Source organism: Brassica rapa, chromosome A05 (assembly GCF_000309985.2).
Source record: "Brassica rapa cultivar Chiifu-401-42 chromosome A05, CAAS_Brap_v3.01, whole genome shotgun sequence".
NCBI classification, from domain to species: domain Eukaryota; kingdom Viridiplantae; phylum Streptophyta; class Magnoliopsida; order Brassicales; family Brassicaceae; genus Brassica; species Brassica rapa.
The window spans coordinates 25,381,350-25,401,638 of NC_024799.2; the positions used below are offsets into that span (position 1 = coordinate 25,381,350).

A 20,289-nucleotide genomic window follows, 5' to 3' on the forward strand; every position below is an offset into this window, starting at 1 on the left:
CAAGTTAAAGATTTGTTTAAAATTTGACACGAGATTCTTTAAACATTTTTTTTTTGAATTATACAGAGGTATCCTGGCCCCACAGAAGTGATCCAGACTAGTCACGTGTTGCCACGTGTCGGTCCTCTGTCCCTGGCGATACCGAAATGTTAATTCCCCAGTGGCCGGGATTCGAACCCAGGTGGTGGTACTCACAGCTGTAAACATTTTAAAACAATGGAACTGACTAAAACAATGAAACATGTTTGATACGTTGATTGAATATGCATGGTTCGAGTATAATTGTAATCATGTCTGATTCTTTCTAGTCTAAACTATACATAGGCAATCGAATAACCAAAGAAACAAAAACAACACAAAGAAACGATCAGATCATTTTTCATGACTACTTTTTAATTATTTAAACACTTGTGTTATTGTTTGTTTTTTTTTTGGTTTTAGATTTCATATGTAGTTTAGACTACAAAGAATTAACCCTGGTTATAATTATACTCGAGCCAAATTCCATCAACTAATTAAACATAAACTTGGTTTATTTCCATTGTTTTAAAATGTTTAAAGAATCTCATGTCAAGTTTCAAACAAATCTTCAACTTGCATTAAGTAAATATCCTTTGTATACTAAATGCATATGAAGAAAATCTTATTGACTTTATGGAATGGAAAGCCTAGTACGCATCATTCTCTTCCTTATAGAGATTGTGAAAAGCTTACCACCAAACACATAAATTGATTGACAATGAAATAAGTAAATATTATTAAAGAAGTTGATAATGGATAGAGTTGGTGAGATTTGGGTGAAAGCCTTTTCTGCCTCTCATCCTCTTCACCAACCATGCTCATACCTCTCACCTATCTTATGGTAGGACTTGTTAGCCAGTAGAACTACTAGTATTGTATAAGTCATGAAAATTATGATATAATATGTATTGTTGTTTCGATATAGTCATTTTAGATACTTCCATCTCAATCTTTTTCTAAAATTAAGCTATAATAGATACATAAAATAAAGATATTACGATCCAAATTGAGTGTATATCTTTCTCAAACAAAAAAAATTGAGTGTATATGACCGACAGCACACTATATACAAAATGGCATGTTTAAAATGAAGTGTTTGTTACACTTAAGTAGCTCCCAAACCAAATGATGTGTACCTTAGATCACATGTATTTGTTTTCGTCTTCTTCTTTACATTCTCGTGGAAAATGAAGTAAAACTGTAAGAGTATATATCTGCTGTAATATGTTCATCTAGATGTGGTTTATTCAATAGGTTACACTTTAATTAACTTTGGTTATCATGTAAAACTACTTACGTTCAAAGACTTGCCATACATATATTGTCAATGACTGGTTATAAATCTTGAAATACTATAAAAAGAATCTTCAAATTTCTTGTACAAAAACATTATTGTTGACGCAGGAATAATTGTTCAGGGGTGACGATTTGATGACCTCAAATTAGAGAGGATGAAAGACGAGCACAGGGAAGTCGGTTCAATCTCTGCAGCCACATGGCTAAGATTTTTTTAATTTTTTTAAATTAAATTTTATATTGATTAATCAAAGAATAAACTGGCATTTACAATGGGTATGAAAAGAAGCTAAAAGCTATACAAAAATATCACTTCCTATTAGAAGAAGAGACCCATTTCATCTTGTATATACTTCCAGCCAGCGCCTGAATAGACCAGCATACTTGTGATTTTTTTCATTTTATCCTTGTGGTTAGGTAAATGTAACCAATTAATGAGTGTCTTTTTGTTTGTCTACCTGCATTGCATCCGGAACAGGATTCTTGTTTCTCTTAGCCGAGAATTTTATATCCGGCTTGTTTCGGGTTTCTTTCATTCTCACCCACCCATTAACCGATACACGCCTTAGATGAAATTTTCTTTTTATACAAATCTACTTGAAAACTCTTGTTCAAGCCTGGCTAGAGTCAGCAATTAATAACTCTATAACCCAAGATTCTAACTGAAACTCACTTGATATGACAAATAAGAACGCGTGGTAGCTACTTGCTAGTAAGCGAGAACACTCAAGGGCTTTGAAGGTTCTTGATTTCCTCTTCTTTAGCATACCAAGCTAGTACGAACTTGGAAAGTTGAGGGTTAGAGGTCTTTGTAAGAGTTTTTTATAGGTCCTTCCGCAACTCCAGTACTAGTGGCCACTGATACTGACAAGGGGGTTCAATATCAAAGATTGTTTGTTTTAAAGTGAAAATCTGATGTTAAGAATGTTTCAGTTCACAACAGACCTCGACTGTTTCCTTGTAAAACTTTTTCTTCTTTCCAGAATCCAAACGTCAGAATTGCCATGATGATCCAACGGCTGATGGTTTGTGGACCGGACAACCGAAACCAGTGTTTATGTGTGTTTGATCGGACGGACACACGTTGATGATAAAATAAATAGGCTTTTTAAAACAAATCTGGCCCAACATTTTGAAGCCCTATATTGTTTTACGGTCTGCTAACTTTCTAATTACCTCTAATTATTGTCCATGCATCATGCGAGATATATCACACATGGGTCATGGCGCACCAATTTCAGTACGTCGCACATGATAGAAAACATACTCCCTCTATTTTTTTATTTTTTTTATATGATGTTTTAGAAGATATTTTTGTTTTAATTTGTATGATGTTTTGAATCTTTCTATGTAAAATTATCAAAATAATTGATTAAAATATTAAAAGTTAATGTATAGTTTATTTCTTATTTATTCTAAATAGCAATGATTAATTATTTTTAATTACTTTTTTGGTGTAATCAGTGTTTTTTTTTGTTTTGAACAAGGGCATAATACAATCAGTGTTTTTGAAAAAAATATTTGTTTTCTTCTTAATATGTGTGTTTATCCTAAAACATCATATAAAAAAAAACAGAGGGAATATTAAATAGCTAAGCAGTGACATGAGCATAGGCATACTTAGACACATAATACATGCCAGTATAAGTTCATAACACCACACACATTACACCTAGCTATCACGTTAAAATCTAGGTCGGATTTGCAACAACAAAATATGTGTACTAAACTATGTGTGTTACACTGACTTAAACCACAAAAAAAAATTATTTAACTTTGGGAAACACAAATTTATGGAAGAATTCAGACTAATTTATAAGGAAAAATATAACCCACGGATAAACATTTTTCGGAATATACAAAATCTAATTTGTATAGATGTTCAAAAATGTGATTTAGTTTTACACGATAGATAGATAACTTTTATAGTGTTTCAAGCTCGTTTCATTACCAATCAGCTACTAGTTCTTGGACAAACCATAAAATCTTTACTACAAACTTTTGAAATAATCTGACTTGTATAATGAGTAAAAGATTGGATGCCCCGAATTGAAATGCACGGAACTGGTCCTCATGCCTTGCAATCGCGACTCGCAAGGGTATTTTTATAATAATAATTGACTTTTATGAACTGTCCTAAACTAACCTAAGAATAATTCATGCTGAGTTTTGATTTCTTGTGAACAGCAAAATCAAAACTGCGATATAATTAAAAGTTATAGTTATGAACTTATGCCATATTTATTTATACAGCAAGCTCAAAATGACATATGAACTAACACATGTAAGCAAATGATTGATTAGCACAAGTATTTTATATTCTTAAACACAATATTAATGCACTATATTTTACTATCATAATATATATATAGTAATTCACTGTTTTATTATATTGGTTGATACCGCCATGAGGAGATCTCTTCTTTGAATCTCTTTTATGGTAGTCTTTTTAATGTCATTATAATTTATTAGAAGATAAAAAGTTGTATAGTTCCGTAGACTAAATTTATATGAGTTTCGTCAACAAGAACATATCTATTCTTCTCACCACATGCCCTAATAATACTAGCGATGTTTCAAACATAAACATCAAAAGAGAAAATAGATAATTAAAAGAAACTTTCCGGTCATCTGTGATGACTTGCTCACGAATCGTTCGTCTTAAAGTAGATATGGCTAACTTCACAGATCCCGATAAAGCAAAATCACGGCCTTCTATGATCCTCTTTGCGTACTTTTACTGCAGTTCATCCAAACATATTCTCAAAATATATTTAGTTTGAGAGGTGTTCAAAAAAAAAATATCTAGTTTGAGTTGTTTCAACATAAAGCTAACCATGATGTGAATGTGAATATACATGACAATTACAAATATACACCCTTTTCATCAAAACCCTCTTGATATTTTTAAGTACCAATGACTTTTAGAACTTTACATCACTTCCAAATATCGTTCTAAAGTGAATCGCAATACTTTAGTTTGACGTTAGCAATTTCTACATAACTTAAACTATACATGAATTTAGATTACAGTATATTTTCGATCTGTTGTATGCTTTCATTCTGATTCTAGAATTTCCATCCACCAACTTTTTATTATCTTTCTGAAAATTTTATTTGACTTTTTCGCCCACCAACTTTTAATTATTCTTGGATAAACTCATTACGTTTTGTTGTTTAGTGGGAGTTTAATTAAAATCCGTGGGTTATAATTTTTATAAACGAGTTTATATGTCAAATATATATGCAACAACAAATATATATTCTATATTGTTGGTACTCGTTGGAATACGACGTTTTGTATGTATTTGACCGTTAAGAACGCCCTCGTTGGCTATTTGATTATTTCTCCCTTCTTCATAATATAATAGTATCCAATAATTTGAAATTCTTTGTTCTTAATTAGTCATCCCTATGAGTAGATTGGTCTTATCAAATATTTTAATCTATAATTAAATCCATAAAACAACTTGTCTACACCGATGGCATTATGATATGACAACAACATTTTTGGATTTTTTTGAGTTGAAGTTTGAACCATAAAACTAGTTCCGGGCCATGCAGCCTTTTACCACAAAAAAATAAAATGTTTATTTCCGGTTCAACCCACAAGATTGTTAATCTAAGTTAGCTGGAACCCAGATAATAAGATTGGAGCATGCCAGATAGAATACATCACTATTTCAACTTTTATAGTTGTTGATTAAGACATAAATTCCATATAAGGGAGATTAATATGTCACTGATGCAATTATTCCAACCAAGTCGATTAATATAACAAACATTAATACTAATTAGGCATTTTACCAAACATGATTTAAAGGAAAAAGGGATCTTGTGATCCAAGCAACATATAAACGCAACTCAAAAGATGGGTTTGGCCAAAGTCCCTTTCTCGCTCTCCCACACGTCTCCCTAATCCATCCCTCTATCTAGACCAAGAGAGAAGAAAACCTCAAGACTTAGTATGTTTCTCTCTCTCTCCCCCTAAACAATACCAGAAACGTCTCTCTCTCTCTCTCTCTCTCCTCCAAAGAATAATATATGCTAACGTCGTTGTCTTAAGATATATAAACTCTGTTTTCAAAGGAAAACCTTACAACAACACCCAGAAAACGCCTCTACTACTTGATCTCTCTCTTTCTCTCGCCTCTAGCTAGATAGGTAGAGGTTCTGTTTACTGAGAAAAAGTTCTATCTTACCCTCTATATGTTTCTCATCTATGTGACTTGATCAACAAGTAAATGATGAGACAGAATCTGAAAAAAGTTGAACACATCAAACAAGACGAGTCTATGAAGATGTTTCCTTATGTCCTCGGTTTGAATAATTCTTCTGGGAACAGCGCAAAGAGACCTAAGCCTAAGCTTGTATATCTTCTTCTCTTCACACTTGTCTCAAGTTGTTTTGTCTTTGCTCCTCACCTCTTTTATTTCCCTTACCCCTCTGCTCTCTTTCTCATCGGTATGATTCTTCTTCTAACTTGTATCACAAGCAAATTAGTTCTCTCTGTTTTTTTGTTAGTAACCTAAACTACTTTTACTTCATATGTTGTTGCAGATTCTTCAATAAAAGAGATTGAAGATAGAGTTTCGCAGAACATTACTGACCCTCCCAAACCGTCTAAAAATGGTTAGTACTTAATCCTCTGCTATGTTTCTCATCCATAACATCCTTCCTCTATCTTGTATTCCAAGTAACTCACTTCTGTCTTTTTTTTTGTTGTTAACCTAAACTAATTTCACTTCATATGTTTTTGCAGATTCTTCAATAAAAGAGATTGAATACCTTGTTTCACAGAACATTACAGAACCTCCCAAACCGTCTAAAAATGGTAAGTACTCAACCCTTTCTTTCCTTCCATTCTTGTAACTTCAAGAAAAGGGTTCTAAGTGCTTTTTTTTCTTCCTCTGGTGATTATACAGAAGAGAGCATATTATGTGACAGAACCGGTTATCGTTCAGACATATGTTTCATGAAAGGAGACATCAGAACACACTCTCCTTCTTCCTCCATCTTCCTCTACACCTCCAGTGATGACCATGTCTCCCAAGAAATAATCAAACCATACACAAGAAAGTGGGAAACTAGTATTATGGACACCATCGGTGAGCTGAAACTTGTGAAGCTTTCCGGCGATAAGCATAGCTGCCAAGTCACCCACGAAGTGCCAGCCGTGCTATTCTCCACCGGAGGATACACCGGAAACCTCTACCATGAGTTCAACGACGGGCTCATACCTTTGTTTATAACATCTAAACGTTACAACAGAAAGGTTGTCTTTGTGATTGCTGAGTATCACAAGTGGTGGGAGATGAAGTATGGAGATGTTATCTCTCAGCTCTCTGATTATCCTCTCATTGATTTCACCAAAGACAAGAGAACTCACTGCTTCAAGGAAGCTATCGTTGGTCTTAAGATCCATGGTGAGTTAACTGTGGATCCTTCTCAGATGCAAGACGATAGAACAACTATCACTGAGTTCAAGAACCTACTTGATCAAGCTTATAGACCAAGAATCAACGTACTGGACGCTGCAGAGGAGCGTCGGTTCAAGGGAAAAGCAGCAAAGAGAAGAAACGCTAAGAAGCCTAAGCTAGCTTTGTTCTCAAGAACCGGTTCTCGAGCCATAACAAACGAAGACCAGATGGTGAAACTGGCTCAGAGGATTGGGTTTCAAGTCGAGGTTTTGAGACCTGACAAAACAACAGAACTAGCAAAGATCTACAGAGTTCTCAACTCAAGCACAGTCATGGTTGGGGTGCATGGAGCAGCAATGACTCATTTTCTGTTCATGAAACCTGGAGGTGTCTTTATTCAGATCATTCCACTAGGGACAGATTGGGCAGCAGAGACGTATTACGGAGAACCGGCAAAGAAGCTTGGTCTAGACTACATTGGTTATAAGATTCTTCCAAGAGAGAGCTCACTGTATGAACAATATGATAAAAATGATCCAATCCTAAGAGATCCAAGAAGCATCACTCAGAAAGGATGGCAGTTCACAAAGGGGATATACTTAACCAAACAGCAAGTGAGGTTAGATCTGAGGAGATTCAAGAAGATTTTGAGTGATGCTTATGCAAAATCAAATAGATGACCTGCAATGTGTTTTCACAAGTTGTTGTTGTTGTAACTGTATAGTCTGCACAAAAAAACAGTAAATGCAAAGTTCTTTTTTTTTTTTTCCCAAATTGAAATTATATATATACCACACCGATTTTTACATCCATCACCACCTTCCCGGTCTACTATTCCAGAATATACCAAAAAATACCGCTAGCATGACTAAACACTAATCCACGCCCAACAATGGCGGACCAAAAAAATTACAGACTCCTCTTAACCATCAGATGAATTTCTTTCACTCGCATAAATGTGATCTAGCCATCTAGGGTGACCAGCAGCCACATAAGACTGAGCCAAACCAAGACTCATTACACTCTGAGCAATGAAAGATGCGCATCTGACTGTCACCGGTGATCCGATCCTTAATTCCCAAGCCTCAAAAGCTTGCAGCTCTCTCTTTATTTCTGAGGCTTCATATTGCAAAGCTGGCCAGGATATAGGTTTTTCAACTGCCTCCACAAAATCCCCAAAAGTTGAGACAAACCTAACCTTCTTCTTTCTCAAGCTCTTCATACTCTCCATTACCCACAACCATACCCGAAGCTTGGCCTCCCCCACTGTCTTCACATCCGAGAAGGCTCTCCTACTGTGTTCCAACACTCTGCCATTCTCATCTTTTACAATCCAAGCGGCCCCCATAGTGTCATGACGCTTCGACCAATCCATATCAAACTCACACAAGACCCAGCCTCCTGGAACAGCCTGATTCTCTTGCGTAGCCCCCTTCATACGCACACTTGCCTCTACTTCTTCCATGCCATTTTGCACTTGTTGCGCAAGGAACCAGGCGTCCGCCTCTTTTTTCACTTTCCTTGAGATTTCCTCTGCATCAAAGGATTTACCTTCAAAGATAAAAGTGTTCCTATTCTTCCACAGAAACCACAGCATCCACGGCCACCTTCGTACTGCTTCACCATCAGTCGTAACAGCCTTACTCAGCCTCAATAAATAATCCAAATTTTCATATATAGACTGATCATTAAACCCCTTCCGAGGAGAAGGTATATTAGAGAGTGCCCAACACTGCCTGGCTAGATGACAACTGAACAGCACATGGTTCACTGATTCTCCTTCGAATCCACACAGTTGACATCTCTCATCACACTTCATTCCTCTCTCACTTAGCAATTCAGCAACCGGAAGGGCTTGTGAAAGAGCTTTCCAAAGAAAAATCTTTATTTTTGGAACAGACTGCACTTTCCAAACCTGGGCTTTGAGAGTGTTAATTGATGGGAACGCTTCCACCCAGCTGCGCAGGTCTTTACTTTTTTCTTGGGACGCTAACCAATACCCTGATTTAACTGAATAGGCCCCTGATTTGTTAAATTTCCACGTCCAGAAGTCTTCTTTGGAGGTAACAGGTTGATTCTTGATGAGGATTTGAATATCTGATGGCACGAAGACCTCCTCCAGCGCCTGTACGTTCCATCTTCTGTTCTGAAAATCGATCAAATCTCTTGCCCTCAGGTTAACATTAAAGGTGCAGTTTTTAATCCAGGGCGCCCTCAATCCATACCCATCTGCTTCATCCTCCATCCATCTATCAGTCCAAACGTTGATTGAGTTTCCATCTCCAACTCTCTTCTGTAGACCTTTAATTAACAACTCTCTCCCAAACAACAAACTTCTCCATGCATATGATGGCCTGTCTCCAATTTTGGCTTCCAAGAAGTTTGAGTTTGGAAAGTATCTACTCTTGAGGAGCTGAGCCAATAAGCAGTGAGGGGCCGATAATACTTTCCATGCCTGTTTTGCCAAAAGCGCTTGATTAAAAGCTTCCAGGTCTCGAAAACCCATTCCTCCACTCTCCTTTGACAAACAAAGTTTCTCCCACGCAATCCAGTGAATTTTTCGAAGATGAGCATCAGAACCCCACCAGAAGTTGGCCATAGCACCCGAGATATTGGCAATTACTTTTTTCGGGAGTTTGAAAACTGACATCGGAAAGACAGGGAGCGCTGAGGCTGTCGTTTTTAATAAAATTTCTTTTCCACCCTGCGACAACTTCCTCAGATACCATGCATTCAACCTTCCATTCACCCGGCTTCTTAAGTAATCCAGTAACTCTATTTTCGACCCACTGAAGCACTCCGGCAACCCCAAGTACTTGCTTGACCCTCCTTCATTCATAATACCCAACACTTCTTGGATCACCACTTTACACTCGTGATCAATCTGTGCCCCGAATGAGATTGCTGACTTCTGTAAGTTAATAGTCTGGCCAGTCGCTTTACCATACCTCAGTAACACCTCATGAAGAATCTGAGCTTCATTTTGAGTAGCTTTACACATGAAAAGGCTATCATCTGCGAACAAGAGATGATGGACCGAAGGCCCCTCTTCAGAGAATTTCAAACCGTTGAGCAAACTCATCCTTTCCGCTCTGTTCAGTAGATGTGTGAGACCCTCAGTACAGATAACAAAAAGAAACGGAGAGAGAGGATCTCCCTGGCGTAATCCACGCTGAGGTCTGATCATTCCAAAGGGCTTGTCATTCACCAACACTGCGAAGGAGACAGAGGATACACACGCCATCACCAAATCAATCCAAACCGTGGCAAACCCAAGAGCTTCCATCAAAGTTCTGAGATAGCTCCACTCCACCTTGTCATACGCCTTTGACATGTCCGTTTTTACCACCATATACTCCTTCATGATTGACTGGTTAACACGTAATGCATGCACAGCTTCATGCGCAATCCCAATGTTATCAGTGATTAATCTCTCCGCCACAAATGCTGATTGATTAACAGATATTATCTCTGGAAGCAGGGGCTGTAAACGACGAACAATCACCTTCGAGATGATCTTATACAGCACCGAGCACAAACTTATCGGCCGCAGATCAGCCATAGTCTCCGGGTCTTGAACTTTTGGCAACAAGCATAGATAGGTAAAGTTCCAGTCCGTCGGCATTCTCCCTCTTTCAAAGAAATTCTTCACTTCCAAAGACACCTTAGTTCCCACTTCTTCCCAAAACTGCTGAAAGAAGAGACCCGACATTCCATCGGGACCTGGGGCGCTTGAAGCTTTAATACTGAACACAGCACTTTTGATCTCTTCTTCTGTAACTTCCGCCATCAGCCCCTGGTTCATTGCATCTGAGACTCTTGGAACCATCTCCTGGAACACTTGCTGGTAGCTTGGTGGATTAGAAGACTTGAACAATTCATTAAAGTAGTCTAGTGCCACCTGAGCTTTTGCTTCTTCTGACCATCGCTCCACTCCATTTACATCCTTGATTTTAATCAGCTTTATCTTCGCTCTGTTCGCCTTAACTGATTCATGGAAAAAATTTGAATTTCGATCACCATATTTGAGCCATTTTTCCATACTTTTTTGTTGCCAGAAAAGTTCTTCTTCTTTATAAGCTCTGCACAGCTCCTTTCTTATCACTCTGATCGCATGCCAACAAGGATAGTTCCTAGATTGAAACCATTCCAATCTTCTCTCCAAAATGTGTATTCTATCTTTGGCATTGAAAATCCGTTCTTTCTTCCAAGTGCTCAACACTCCTCTGCAATCTCTTAACCTTTTCACTACACTTCGATTGACCGACCCAACCTCAGAAATTCTCCACGCTTCAATGATCTTTTGTTTCACCCCTGGTTGAAACAAAAATTTCTTATCAAACCGAAACAGACCTGCCTCCCGCGCTTGAGAAACCTGAAACTTCACCAGAACAGGTCTGTGATCCGAACCACGCTTATCCAGAAATTTCTGATTAGAGGCTGGAAAAGCTTGCAGCCACGCCTTGTTTCCAAAAGCTCTGTCCAAACAGCATTGAATCCACTTTTGCCATCTCTGTCCCGCCCATGTGAATCTGATCCCTGACGATTCCAGCTCTTCCATTCCACAAGCGGAGAGCATATCCCCAAAAGGCTTAAAGGAAGATTCCGGTCTCTGCGGACCACCTATCTTTTCATCGTTACTTAGGATCTCATTGAAGTCTCCTATCAAACACCACTTTTCTCTTCTTCTGACTCCTATCCTACTAATTCTTTCCCATACAATCTCTTTCCCCTCTGATGCCGGTTCTCCATATATACAAGAGAGAAAAAAACTGACTTCACCATAATGAACCTTCATATCGATCAGATTCTTATCCGCATACTTAATATCTAGCTTGATGTCGCTTTTCCAAAATAATGCCAAGCCTCCACTCAAGCCCCTCGGGTTAATTGTAAAAACTCTATCATAACCAAGCCACTGCTGCAAATCCACTAAAACATCTCTACAATTCTTTGTCTCCATCAAGAACATGATCTCCGGAAAATGTGTTTGACGTATTTCCCGGAGCCGCTGAATTGTCAGGTCTTGAGTACGCCCCAAGCCCTGGCAATTCCAACTGAATATGCTCATTACAAATTGGGCGATCCCTCCCTTGGGATCACCTTTGGGGTTTTAGACTTCGCCGAAACTAAAAGCTCCCCAACTTCAGTCTCTACCTTCCTCTTCTTGCTCCCTTCTACTCTCTTCCCAGCCGCTTTATCCCACAGAAACCCTTCCTCCTTCTCCGCAGCCAACAAAGGTCTAGGCTTTCTTCTTGATTTAGGAGGGCGCCTGCGGTGGTATGTTCTCTTCATAGTCCCGGACGAAGCACATGGTTCCGAGAAACCAGTGCTAAATACCGTAGAACCATCAGAAGAACCCATAAAGTTGCCTCCAAAGATTGCATCTTCACTGTCCACCATCGATATGTTTCCTGCATTCCATCTCCCTGCAGTGCCAGCTCTGATAGCAGAAGCCATTAATTTCTCCTGTTGAGCTCCGCCCGACTTCAGCATATTAGCTTCCTCATACGAGAAAACGTGCCCTTTGCCTTTGTTAAAGTCCTGAGACATAGTTGGGGGTGCCTCCAGCCTTAACACAGTCCGCTGCAGAAAGGGGTCTTGTTCTACCGCTGCAACCGAGCTTCTCACTCTGTCCTCCCTAACCACTCTATCTTCATCAGTGGCCAACCTCAGATATTGTCTCATCTCGTCCAGCACCTCTTTCACAATTTTTGGCCTTCCCGTGATTGGATTAATCCCTACCTGATCTTCTTTAAGCACACCAAAAAGGGGATCATCTTCTTCCAAGACAGTTCTCTTTAGTTCCAACTCCTTTGAGATCCTCTGACGCCTTACTAGAGCTTCATCTTTCCTTCTCTTCACTACCAGAGGGCAAATGCTTTGCTCATGGTTTAACCTTTGACAAGTGAAGCACCGCTTCTGAATCCTCTCATAGTTGTAGTGAATAGTCACCGGTTTCGCTCCTTTGATATTGACTACCCTTGACATCCTCAAAGGATTCGCCACATTAAATTTCACCATAACCCTTTCATAAGGTTGAGTTTGTGGTTTCTGAGGGTCGAAAATCACCTCTTTAACTTCTCCTACCAGATCTCCCAGCGCCATGATAGCTTCTTTTGTATAATAGTTCATGGGAATGTTACTTATACGAATCCACAGGGGAATAAACTGCAGATAATCCTCCGGAGGCTCTTCCACCCACCTTTCTATCACCAGCGCCCATTCATTGAACGTATGAACACCTTTCTCCAAAACGTCCATTAGATCGTGCTCCTGGTCAAAAAAGAACTGAAACCGCTCCTGAGACAGAGCAACTCCTCGACATTTGCCTTCTTTTTGCCATTTTCCAGGCATCCGCCAAATCAGAGTTGACATCTTCTGACATTCCGGATTTAAAATTCTTCCCACTAAACTCAGCTTGTTCTTCTCGTTCGAACAGAAACCCGGAAGATCCGGCATCTCGAACGGTTCTTCTTCTTCTTCCAAAGATAGAGCCATTAAGGCTCTGTCCATAGCCGCCGACATCGATTATAGCGGTTTCACCCTTTCACTCCAACTAATTCCAAGTGATTTCCACCGATTAAACGTCTCCAATCACGCACTGAACTTCCAATAAGAGCCAAGAACCCTAGAACTTATCTTATCTTTTGCTGGAAAGTATGAAAAAGTACCATAAAGTGGTTGCGATGCTTAAAGATAACGTGTTTTTCTTGCTTTTCCTGGGACCCACACTCCACTCACTTATTTCCACTTGAGAGAGAAACTTAAGCCCATTCAGGGACGCTTTTGATGTCGCTCTCTCTTGCTCAAACTTTTCTCTTTTGCCCACTTTTGTAACGATTTAAAAATGTGACCGTGACATTAATGAATTCAATGTTATTGAGACAAGAACACCAAACTGCTAAGAATGGCTTAAACCAGAAGCATCTGTGTTACAGTCAGAAGCCATCTCAAGTTGAGTTCTTATTTACTAAGAAGAAAAAATGAATAAAACTGAAGTGAGATGCTGAAAAAGAAGACTTCAGTGAGAAACTTTGCTTCGAGCCAAAGCAAGGGAACGTGTTATTCTTCAATACTCTTTAGTTACGTCCTCTTCTTCCCTATCTTTGATGATGAACGCACAGGTGGAGGTGTCTTTGCAGTTCTTACACCACTTTCACCTATGGAAGGCCAACAAACAAAACTTAGATATTGATTTTGTTCTGATAAAAAAAGCGTTAGTTATAAGACTTGTGAACGCTAAGATGTTACTAACCATTCTCAATTGGATTTCCTCCTATTGAGGATCTACGTGATCTTTCAGTTCCTGATGGCATTACACCTGTGAGTGATTGCCTTCTCAGTGTTTTAGCGTTGGTTGTGTGTGGCGACTTCACACCACTGAAATTATTTGAGACTCCAAGCGGTGACCGTGGATTTGTAGGAATGTTCTCCTTTCTGTGGTAACAAAAACGTTTTCAATAAACCTGCAGATGCATAATATTATGATAGACATAAAGTCATGTTCATACCTCTTCTCTGAGCCATTGATCAGCTTTCCGATTGTCCTCAGTGACTTCCGTATGTGTGAACTTTTTCCATTAGTCCTAGAATCCACAGAAATAAACTGTATCTCGTTTCTGGGATCTTCTTTAACAGGAGTCTGCAACAGCTGGAGTTGATGAATGCTTGTTCTGCCATCTACTTTCACTGCTCTGGTACGATAAGAGCTTACAGGAGGACTCAGTGGACTCTTGACCTGCTGCACCTCCATGGTGGGATCTCCTTTACTATTTTCTTCCTTTTTACAGGACCTTGGACCCTCTATACTCAACCTTTGTGCACGACGAGAGGCCAAAGGTGACTTAACACCTTTTCTATCTTCAAGGTTTGCCTTTGCGTTGCTACAGTTTTCGATGCTTAATCTTCTCAGACGTGGAGGAGTTCTCTCTGTTGTAGCCATCGGCCTGCTTAAAGGAGATTTTATCTCCTTTACTCCACTGCAGGAAACACTGTTCCAGTCTCCAGAACCCAAAGCCTTCTTCAGGTTTTCAATCTGAAAGAAAGATACAACAAAAATGCTTGTTGGCTCACAAAATCTATACTCAACTGGAAATGAAATATTTGTTACTGTCTACAAACCTGCTCTTTGAGATGCATAACCTCTCTAGTTTCTTTGTGCGCACGAGCAACACCAAGTTCGACTGTGGAAACTCTTTGCGCGAATTTTAATGTACTGACTGTTTCCCCAAAGGAGTCTTCTTCAGGACTCAAATGAGCAAACATCAGTGTTTTGGCTTGACCTCCTGAAATATAGACACCACAGAAAGGCGTTGAATATCGTTTATTCACTAAAATAGAGAACTAAGGATTCATGTTAGTACCTAAGGCGTCTTGGAGTAGAAGAGTCAGCTTGCTGTTTCGGTAAGGGATGTGAGAATTCTTCTGAGCCAATGCATAAATCACATCTCCGAGACAAGAAAGAGATTTGTTGATATACTGTGCCTCCTTGAGTCTGTCTCCTGTAACCTCTGATTTATCTACTCTCTCGCTCCCTGCAAGATCCACCAGATGCAAGCAACTCCGGATTGTACCTCCAGATGTGTCTTTCCCACGTACGTGCACCATAAAAATACTACAAAAAGACAAGAATTTTTAGATAATATAATTCCGAGTGTGTGTGTAGTTTTAAGTTGTGGAAAAGTACCTGTGAGACCGACTACTTCGATTATTCATGGACGTGGAACTAACAGCCCTGTTCACCTCACCAGCCTCCATCAGCCGAAGGACATCCATGGTGGAATTCACAGAATGCATAGTAGCATCTGGGAGACTTAAGCCATCGTCCTCACTGGAGCAGGTTCTGATATCTAATGTGGATATATAGTCAAGAATAAACACTAGGTTGATTGTGAGATAGATAACAAACCATAAAATTAAAAGTTTCAGCATGAAAGGATATTTGGTGCATGAGGAATTCTCAGCAAGAAGGTCTCGGACTTGTTCGTTGTAGATTTCGACCATTTGGACGTATATCTCATACGTCATCATGTCCTTTCTTTTATCACATATCAGAAAGAGATCATTGAGAGCTAGATAGTTTATTCCCATCTCAGTAGCTGATCTCCCCGGAGGACCACTCTGCATCAGGAAATTTTTATAAACAAGTATAAATGTAGAAAGGCAAGATGATGTTTCTAGTTTGTATTCTCACCATTGTGTATGTCTTGCCTGATCCGGTTTGTCCGTAAGCAAAAATGCAGACATTGTAACCATCCATCACGGATCTGATTAATGGCTGTGTTTCTCTGAATACATCATCTGTACACATGAGAAGTGTGAGACTTGACACATGCTTATATAACCTCTGAGTAAAAATGCAAAGTTACCTTGAGTTGCTGTTGGAGCAAACACTTGATTAAACTGGAAAGTTTTTCTTGCATCTTTTTGAGGCTTTGATGGATCCAGAACAAACAAAGAGCCATCTTTTCCTATGTAGTCTATTACACCTTTCATTTCACTGTTGAAGATCGGTCTGACTCTGCAGAACACTCTTATATTTCCTGCAGGATATTAGAAATGGCATTATGACATTTATGAAAATAACAAACCTGTGTTAACTATTTTATACCTTTAAGATCTTGCACCATGTTATATAACTTTCTGTTCTCTTCCACCACTTTGTAATATCCTTGAGCTGCTGATGACATCTCTTGCATCTGATTCCCTGTGCATAAGAAAACATATCCCAGAATGTTGGATTTAATACCAGAAAATGAAAAAACAAGTACAGACAGTTTATTCAGAAAACAAACTAACCTAGTTCCATCAGATCTCTTTGCTGATGAGCCTGAAATTCCTTAAAATCCTGCTTCGTTTGTATGAACAAAGTCTTGAGAACCTGAACAAGATAAGCATGCCTGAATTAGAACACGTGTTACAGACAAATAAGAAATGAAAGTTAAGAGAGTTAGCCAAAAGGTGTTGACAGGAAAAGAGGTACGCAAGCGACAAATATCTTGTCCAAAACTTCGCTAAATTTTACACGTACCGCAAGCTCATTTTCTTGTGTTTTCAGTAAACGCTTATGGTTGTAACTTGTCGTGTGTAGCAGACTTGTGCGGCACTGAGAAAAACATATCCAGCAATTTGTTAGTGTAAACTTAACACTAGAAAGAGCAGTTGTAATCAGTAAGCGATAAAAGCTATAACTTGTGAATACATAACCATAGCATTAATCAAAACTTGGATGGAAAAAACATGGAGATGACTGGTGAAACAGAAGATACTAATATTGTTCTTGTTCGTGTTACTGGTATAAAGAGAAAAGAATAAAGAAACATACCTTGTCATCTTCATTGACAGGTAACTCCTCCAGAGGCATAGGTTTTACGTCTGATGGTTTCGGGGTGCCTTCGTTAAGGAAATTCTTGAAGATTGATTGAAGCTGTTCATAACACCGGGCACATATTTCAACAGTATCAGACTAATCTATCAAAGCGGGATTGACATATAACAAAAGGCCCATCGATTTTCCATGTCCTAAACTAATATTCAACGCAAAAAGCTTTAAGTAACAAGTCTTATTTAACTGAAGAACGCAACAAATGGCCACTGAGATATTGAATACAGGTAGATTCATTTATAGTATCCAACAAGTTATCAAGACTTCAACATGAACACTCACCTCTGGGAATCTTGAGATGATTTTCTGGAAATTTACTGTAGAGTTCTGCAATTCAAAGAATTGAACCAAGTTAGTCTGAGTGTTAACAGTATTAAGAGTTGAACAAATGCATAGTACGTGAGGCAGAATATTTCAACTTACCTCGCTGCCATTCTCAAGTGAGATAAGATTCTCATCAATATTTTCCTTGGAGTTAAAAATGTGATCTGCCACCAACTTGGCTATCACTGTAAACATCAAAATTATACATTCAAGATAAATCAAGTAGAGTGTAAATAGTTTCTATCAATGATGTGGCCGAAAAGGAACATGTTACAGTCTCTACACGTGACTATACATAAGAGAGAAACGAAGGATCATACCTTTGAGTTGATCAGATTCACCATCTGCACAATCGTTTCTCTCCAACTGCCTAGACGCTTTGGAAGCACTAACCGGAAGAACCTTAGTTGCAGAGAGCTGAAACGTCGGCGTTTTGACGTGCTTGTAACCACTGCTAGTCATCTTGCACTCATGATACCCCTTGAGTCCCAAGATACAGTCCACAACTTTGCTCACTGATCCAGCCTCAAGATTATCCTGTGTCATCCACACCTCATGTTAAACCACCAAACATAAGAAAAAGATTCTCCAAGTCCCAAAGTGTTTACCTTTTCGAGATCAGAAGCTTCGAATCCAGGAAGCCTCAACTGCTCCAACGCCACAAGAAAGTTCCTAACGTTCTCAAAATACTGATAAGCTTGAGGAAGCTGGTACTCTCTGTTAAACGACTGCAGATGCGAGTAGCTCTCCACAACCTTTAGGTTTTAATCAAAATTAAACAATGTGATAAAAACTTCAACTCGAAATACAAAAAAAAAGAAGATTATTTTATAACCTTGGAGACGGCTCCTGGGTGAATCTTGTTGATAGCATTGCAAAGAATCAAACCGTTTCTCAAGCAAGAAACAAACTCTTTCTCCGATGGCTGATCCGAGATACCGAGTTGACCCACTATCGATTGAAGCCATTGCACCGCTTGAAACCGCCTCGACGCTGCAAAGAAAGCAAATCAAATCACAATCGAATAAAAAAAATAGAAACTTTTCTCCGATCTTTTTTGTTTACGAACCTGCTTCTTCGGCTCTTCTTGACGCCAAATGAAACTCGTGCAACCCAGTGGTTATCGCGCTTGCCATTAGAATCGGAGATTGTGTTTGATTCAAACCCTAGAAAAGAAAATTGAAGGGAAGTGAGAATGCGAGATCAAACGAAATCGTCGTCGTCTTCTGCTTGCTTGTGTGTTTCTTTGGGGTTGAATCGGATATTTAGGAATCTAGCAAAATTGTAACGTTAACTACTGTGTTTTGAATTCAAAAAGCTTATGAACTAATCCTGACCGTCCATTCCCTATTGTTTCAACGGCCTCGAAGATGGTAAAGCACTTTTTTATTTTTTATTTTAAATTAAATTGGCTCAGATTACAGAATTTGTTTTTCTTTATGCTAAATTCAATTCAAGATAAAATACTTGTAAGTAGTTCTAATAACTCCAAACATGATGTAAAAAAACCTCAAAACACACATAAATGAAAACTTTTTTTTAAATGGAAGTTAAGACTTATAAAAAAGACAATTTGAACTAAATCAGATTTGTTAATTAATTATGTCCATTTTTGAGAAAAAAACATCATAAGTAACTTATCATCACGATTTTCCTACCAGATACAAGCGAAATGTATATATATTTGTTGGATCTTCAGAAAGAGACATATATATTATATGTATTAAATGTTTTCTATGGGGTTCACCTATCATTTGTAGAAACTAGAGGGATTAGTTTCAATTTAAACGTCACTAAAAATTGTTTTCAAAAATGTAATGTTCCTGCTTTTGATTTTATTAACATACATGGATGGGCTTTTGTGCTGCGAGTTTTTAATACCAGATAATATATTAGCGGTGGTTAATGTAAACTTTCTTAAGATATTAATAATAAATTATTTTTTATCAACAATAATAATTTGTTTGATTATAATTATCAATCTAAGACATATTGGGCCTCGATAATGGAACGAAATCAAATTCTATGGGACAATTGGACCGTTAAACTCGTTTTATGGGCCTTTTGACAAAACCAAAACAAAATTTTATTTCATTGGATTTAATAAAATTTGTGTTTAGTACATTTAAAACAATGCGAATCCACAAGACTTGAGCATGCAGGCCTCGTAGTTGAAAGTAGCTGAGCCTGATAAGTGATAACGCCGTATCCTTTTTCCTTAAACTTCTCAGTCAACCCCTGCATTTTATATTTCATCAAAACACAAACACACCCTATTCTGCACATTGTCTAAGAATGTGATTCAAGCAACGAGAATAGTATTATACCTTTACAGTCAAATAACACTTGCATCAATTAGACAACAAAAAAACCAGAATCAGTATGGCTATTTTACCTTTCTACAGAGGACAAGATAAAAGTAATATGGGCTTAAAACGAACGTATATACTCGATGAAATTGTCATACTCAATAGCCCTATTCCATCCTCCGATTTTTTCAAACTTTGAAACAAGCTGATCCAAAACCACTTGACACACTGAAAACCCAAGGCTCAAGAGTGCATCTCTCAGCTCGTTTGTATCTATTCTCCCACATCATCTGGCTGTGAGGAAATGGAAGAAGCATAGGACGAAACTTGATTTTATATCCACTCGACCCAAAGAGGATGAAAAAGAACAAGAGGAGTAACTTTATATGTTATTTTCTTTTGTTTTTCTTCGTTGCAACATTCACAATGACTTAAAAGTTGATTTTGTATTCAATAATTTTTTTATGATGCCGGAGTTTTGGCAATATGTGTGAATTCAAAGATTTCAGTGTTATATTTTTAATTTTGTGTG

General features: G+C 38.3%; 3 protein-coding genes across 3 annotated transcripts; 1 reads left to right on the forward strand and 2 right to left on the reverse strand.

Annotated features, from left to right (window-relative positions):
• The first annotated feature begins 240 nt into the window (after positions 1-240).
• On the forward strand, positions 241-7,494 carry LOC103870476 (alpha-1,3-arabinosyltransferase XAT3). The gene is made up of 4 exons (XM_009148602.3): positions 241-5,781; positions 5,878-5,949; positions 6,080-6,151; positions 6,243-7,494. The coding sequence occupies exons 1-4, from the start codon at positions 5,562-5,564 to the stop codon at positions 7,415-7,417; spliced, it is 1,539 nt and encodes a 512-aa protein (XP_009146850.1). The 5' UTR covers positions 241-5,561; the 3' UTR covers positions 7,418-7,494.
• Positions 7,479-18,723, reverse strand: LOC103870477 (kinesin-like protein KIN-14L). The gene is made up of 20 exons (XM_009148603.3): positions 18,518-18,723; positions 18,284-18,441; positions 18,057-18,203; positions 17,769-17,985; positions 17,548-17,633; positions 17,407-17,451; positions 17,065-17,166; positions 16,771-16,845; positions 16,539-16,620; positions 16,351-16,446; positions 16,109-16,282; positions 15,934-16,040; positions 15,682-15,860; positions 15,427-15,594; positions 15,104-15,354; positions 14,862-15,025; positions 14,252-14,775; positions 13,996-14,177; positions 13,570-13,900; positions 7,479-7,491 (listed from the first exon to the last, which is right to left on the reverse strand). The coding sequence occupies exons 1-19, from the start codon at positions 18,582-18,584 to the stop codon at positions 13,824-13,826; spliced, it is 2,901 nt and encodes a 966-aa protein (XP_009146851.1). The 5' UTR covers positions 18,585-18,723; the 3' UTR covers positions 7,479-7,491; positions 13,570-13,823.
• LOC117134139 lies at positions 11,666-13,532 on the reverse strand. The gene has a single exon (XM_033291957.1). The coding sequence runs from the start codon at positions 13,263-13,265 to the stop codon at positions 11,808-11,810; it is 1,458 nt and encodes a 485-aa protein (XP_033147848.1). The 5' UTR covers positions 13,266-13,532; the 3' UTR covers positions 11,666-11,807.
• Positions 18,724-20,289: the final 1,566 nt, after the last annotated feature.

Coding starts and splice junctions, on each gene's coding strand:
- LOC103870476 (XM_009148602.3), top strand. CDS start 5,562: ATGATGAGACAGAATCTGAAAAAAGTTGAACACATCAAACAAGACGAG. Junction 5,782..5,877: donor CTCTGCTCTCTTTCTCATCG/GTATGATTCTTC, acceptor ATGTTGTTGCAG/ATTCTTCAATAAAAGAGATT. Junction 5,950..6,079: donor TCCCAAACCGTCTAAAAATG/GTTAGTACTTAA, acceptor ATGTTTTTGCAG/ATTCTTCAATAAAAGAGATT.
- LOC103870477 (XM_009148603.3), bottom strand. CDS start 18,584: ATGGCAAGCGCGATAACCACTGGGTTGCACGAGTTTCATTTGGCGTCA. Junction 14,776..14,861: donor TTATGCATCTCAAAGAGCAG/GTTTGTAGACAG, acceptor TCTTTCTTTCAG/ATTGAAAACCTGAAGAAGGC. Junction 13,901..13,995: donor AGGAAATCCAATTGAGAATG/GTTAGTAACATC, acceptor GGCCTTCCATAG/GTGAAAGTGGTGTAAGAACT.
- LOC117134139 (XM_033291957.1), bottom strand. CDS start 13,265: ATGTCGGCGGCTATGGACAGAGCCTTAATGGCTCTATCTTTGGAAGAA.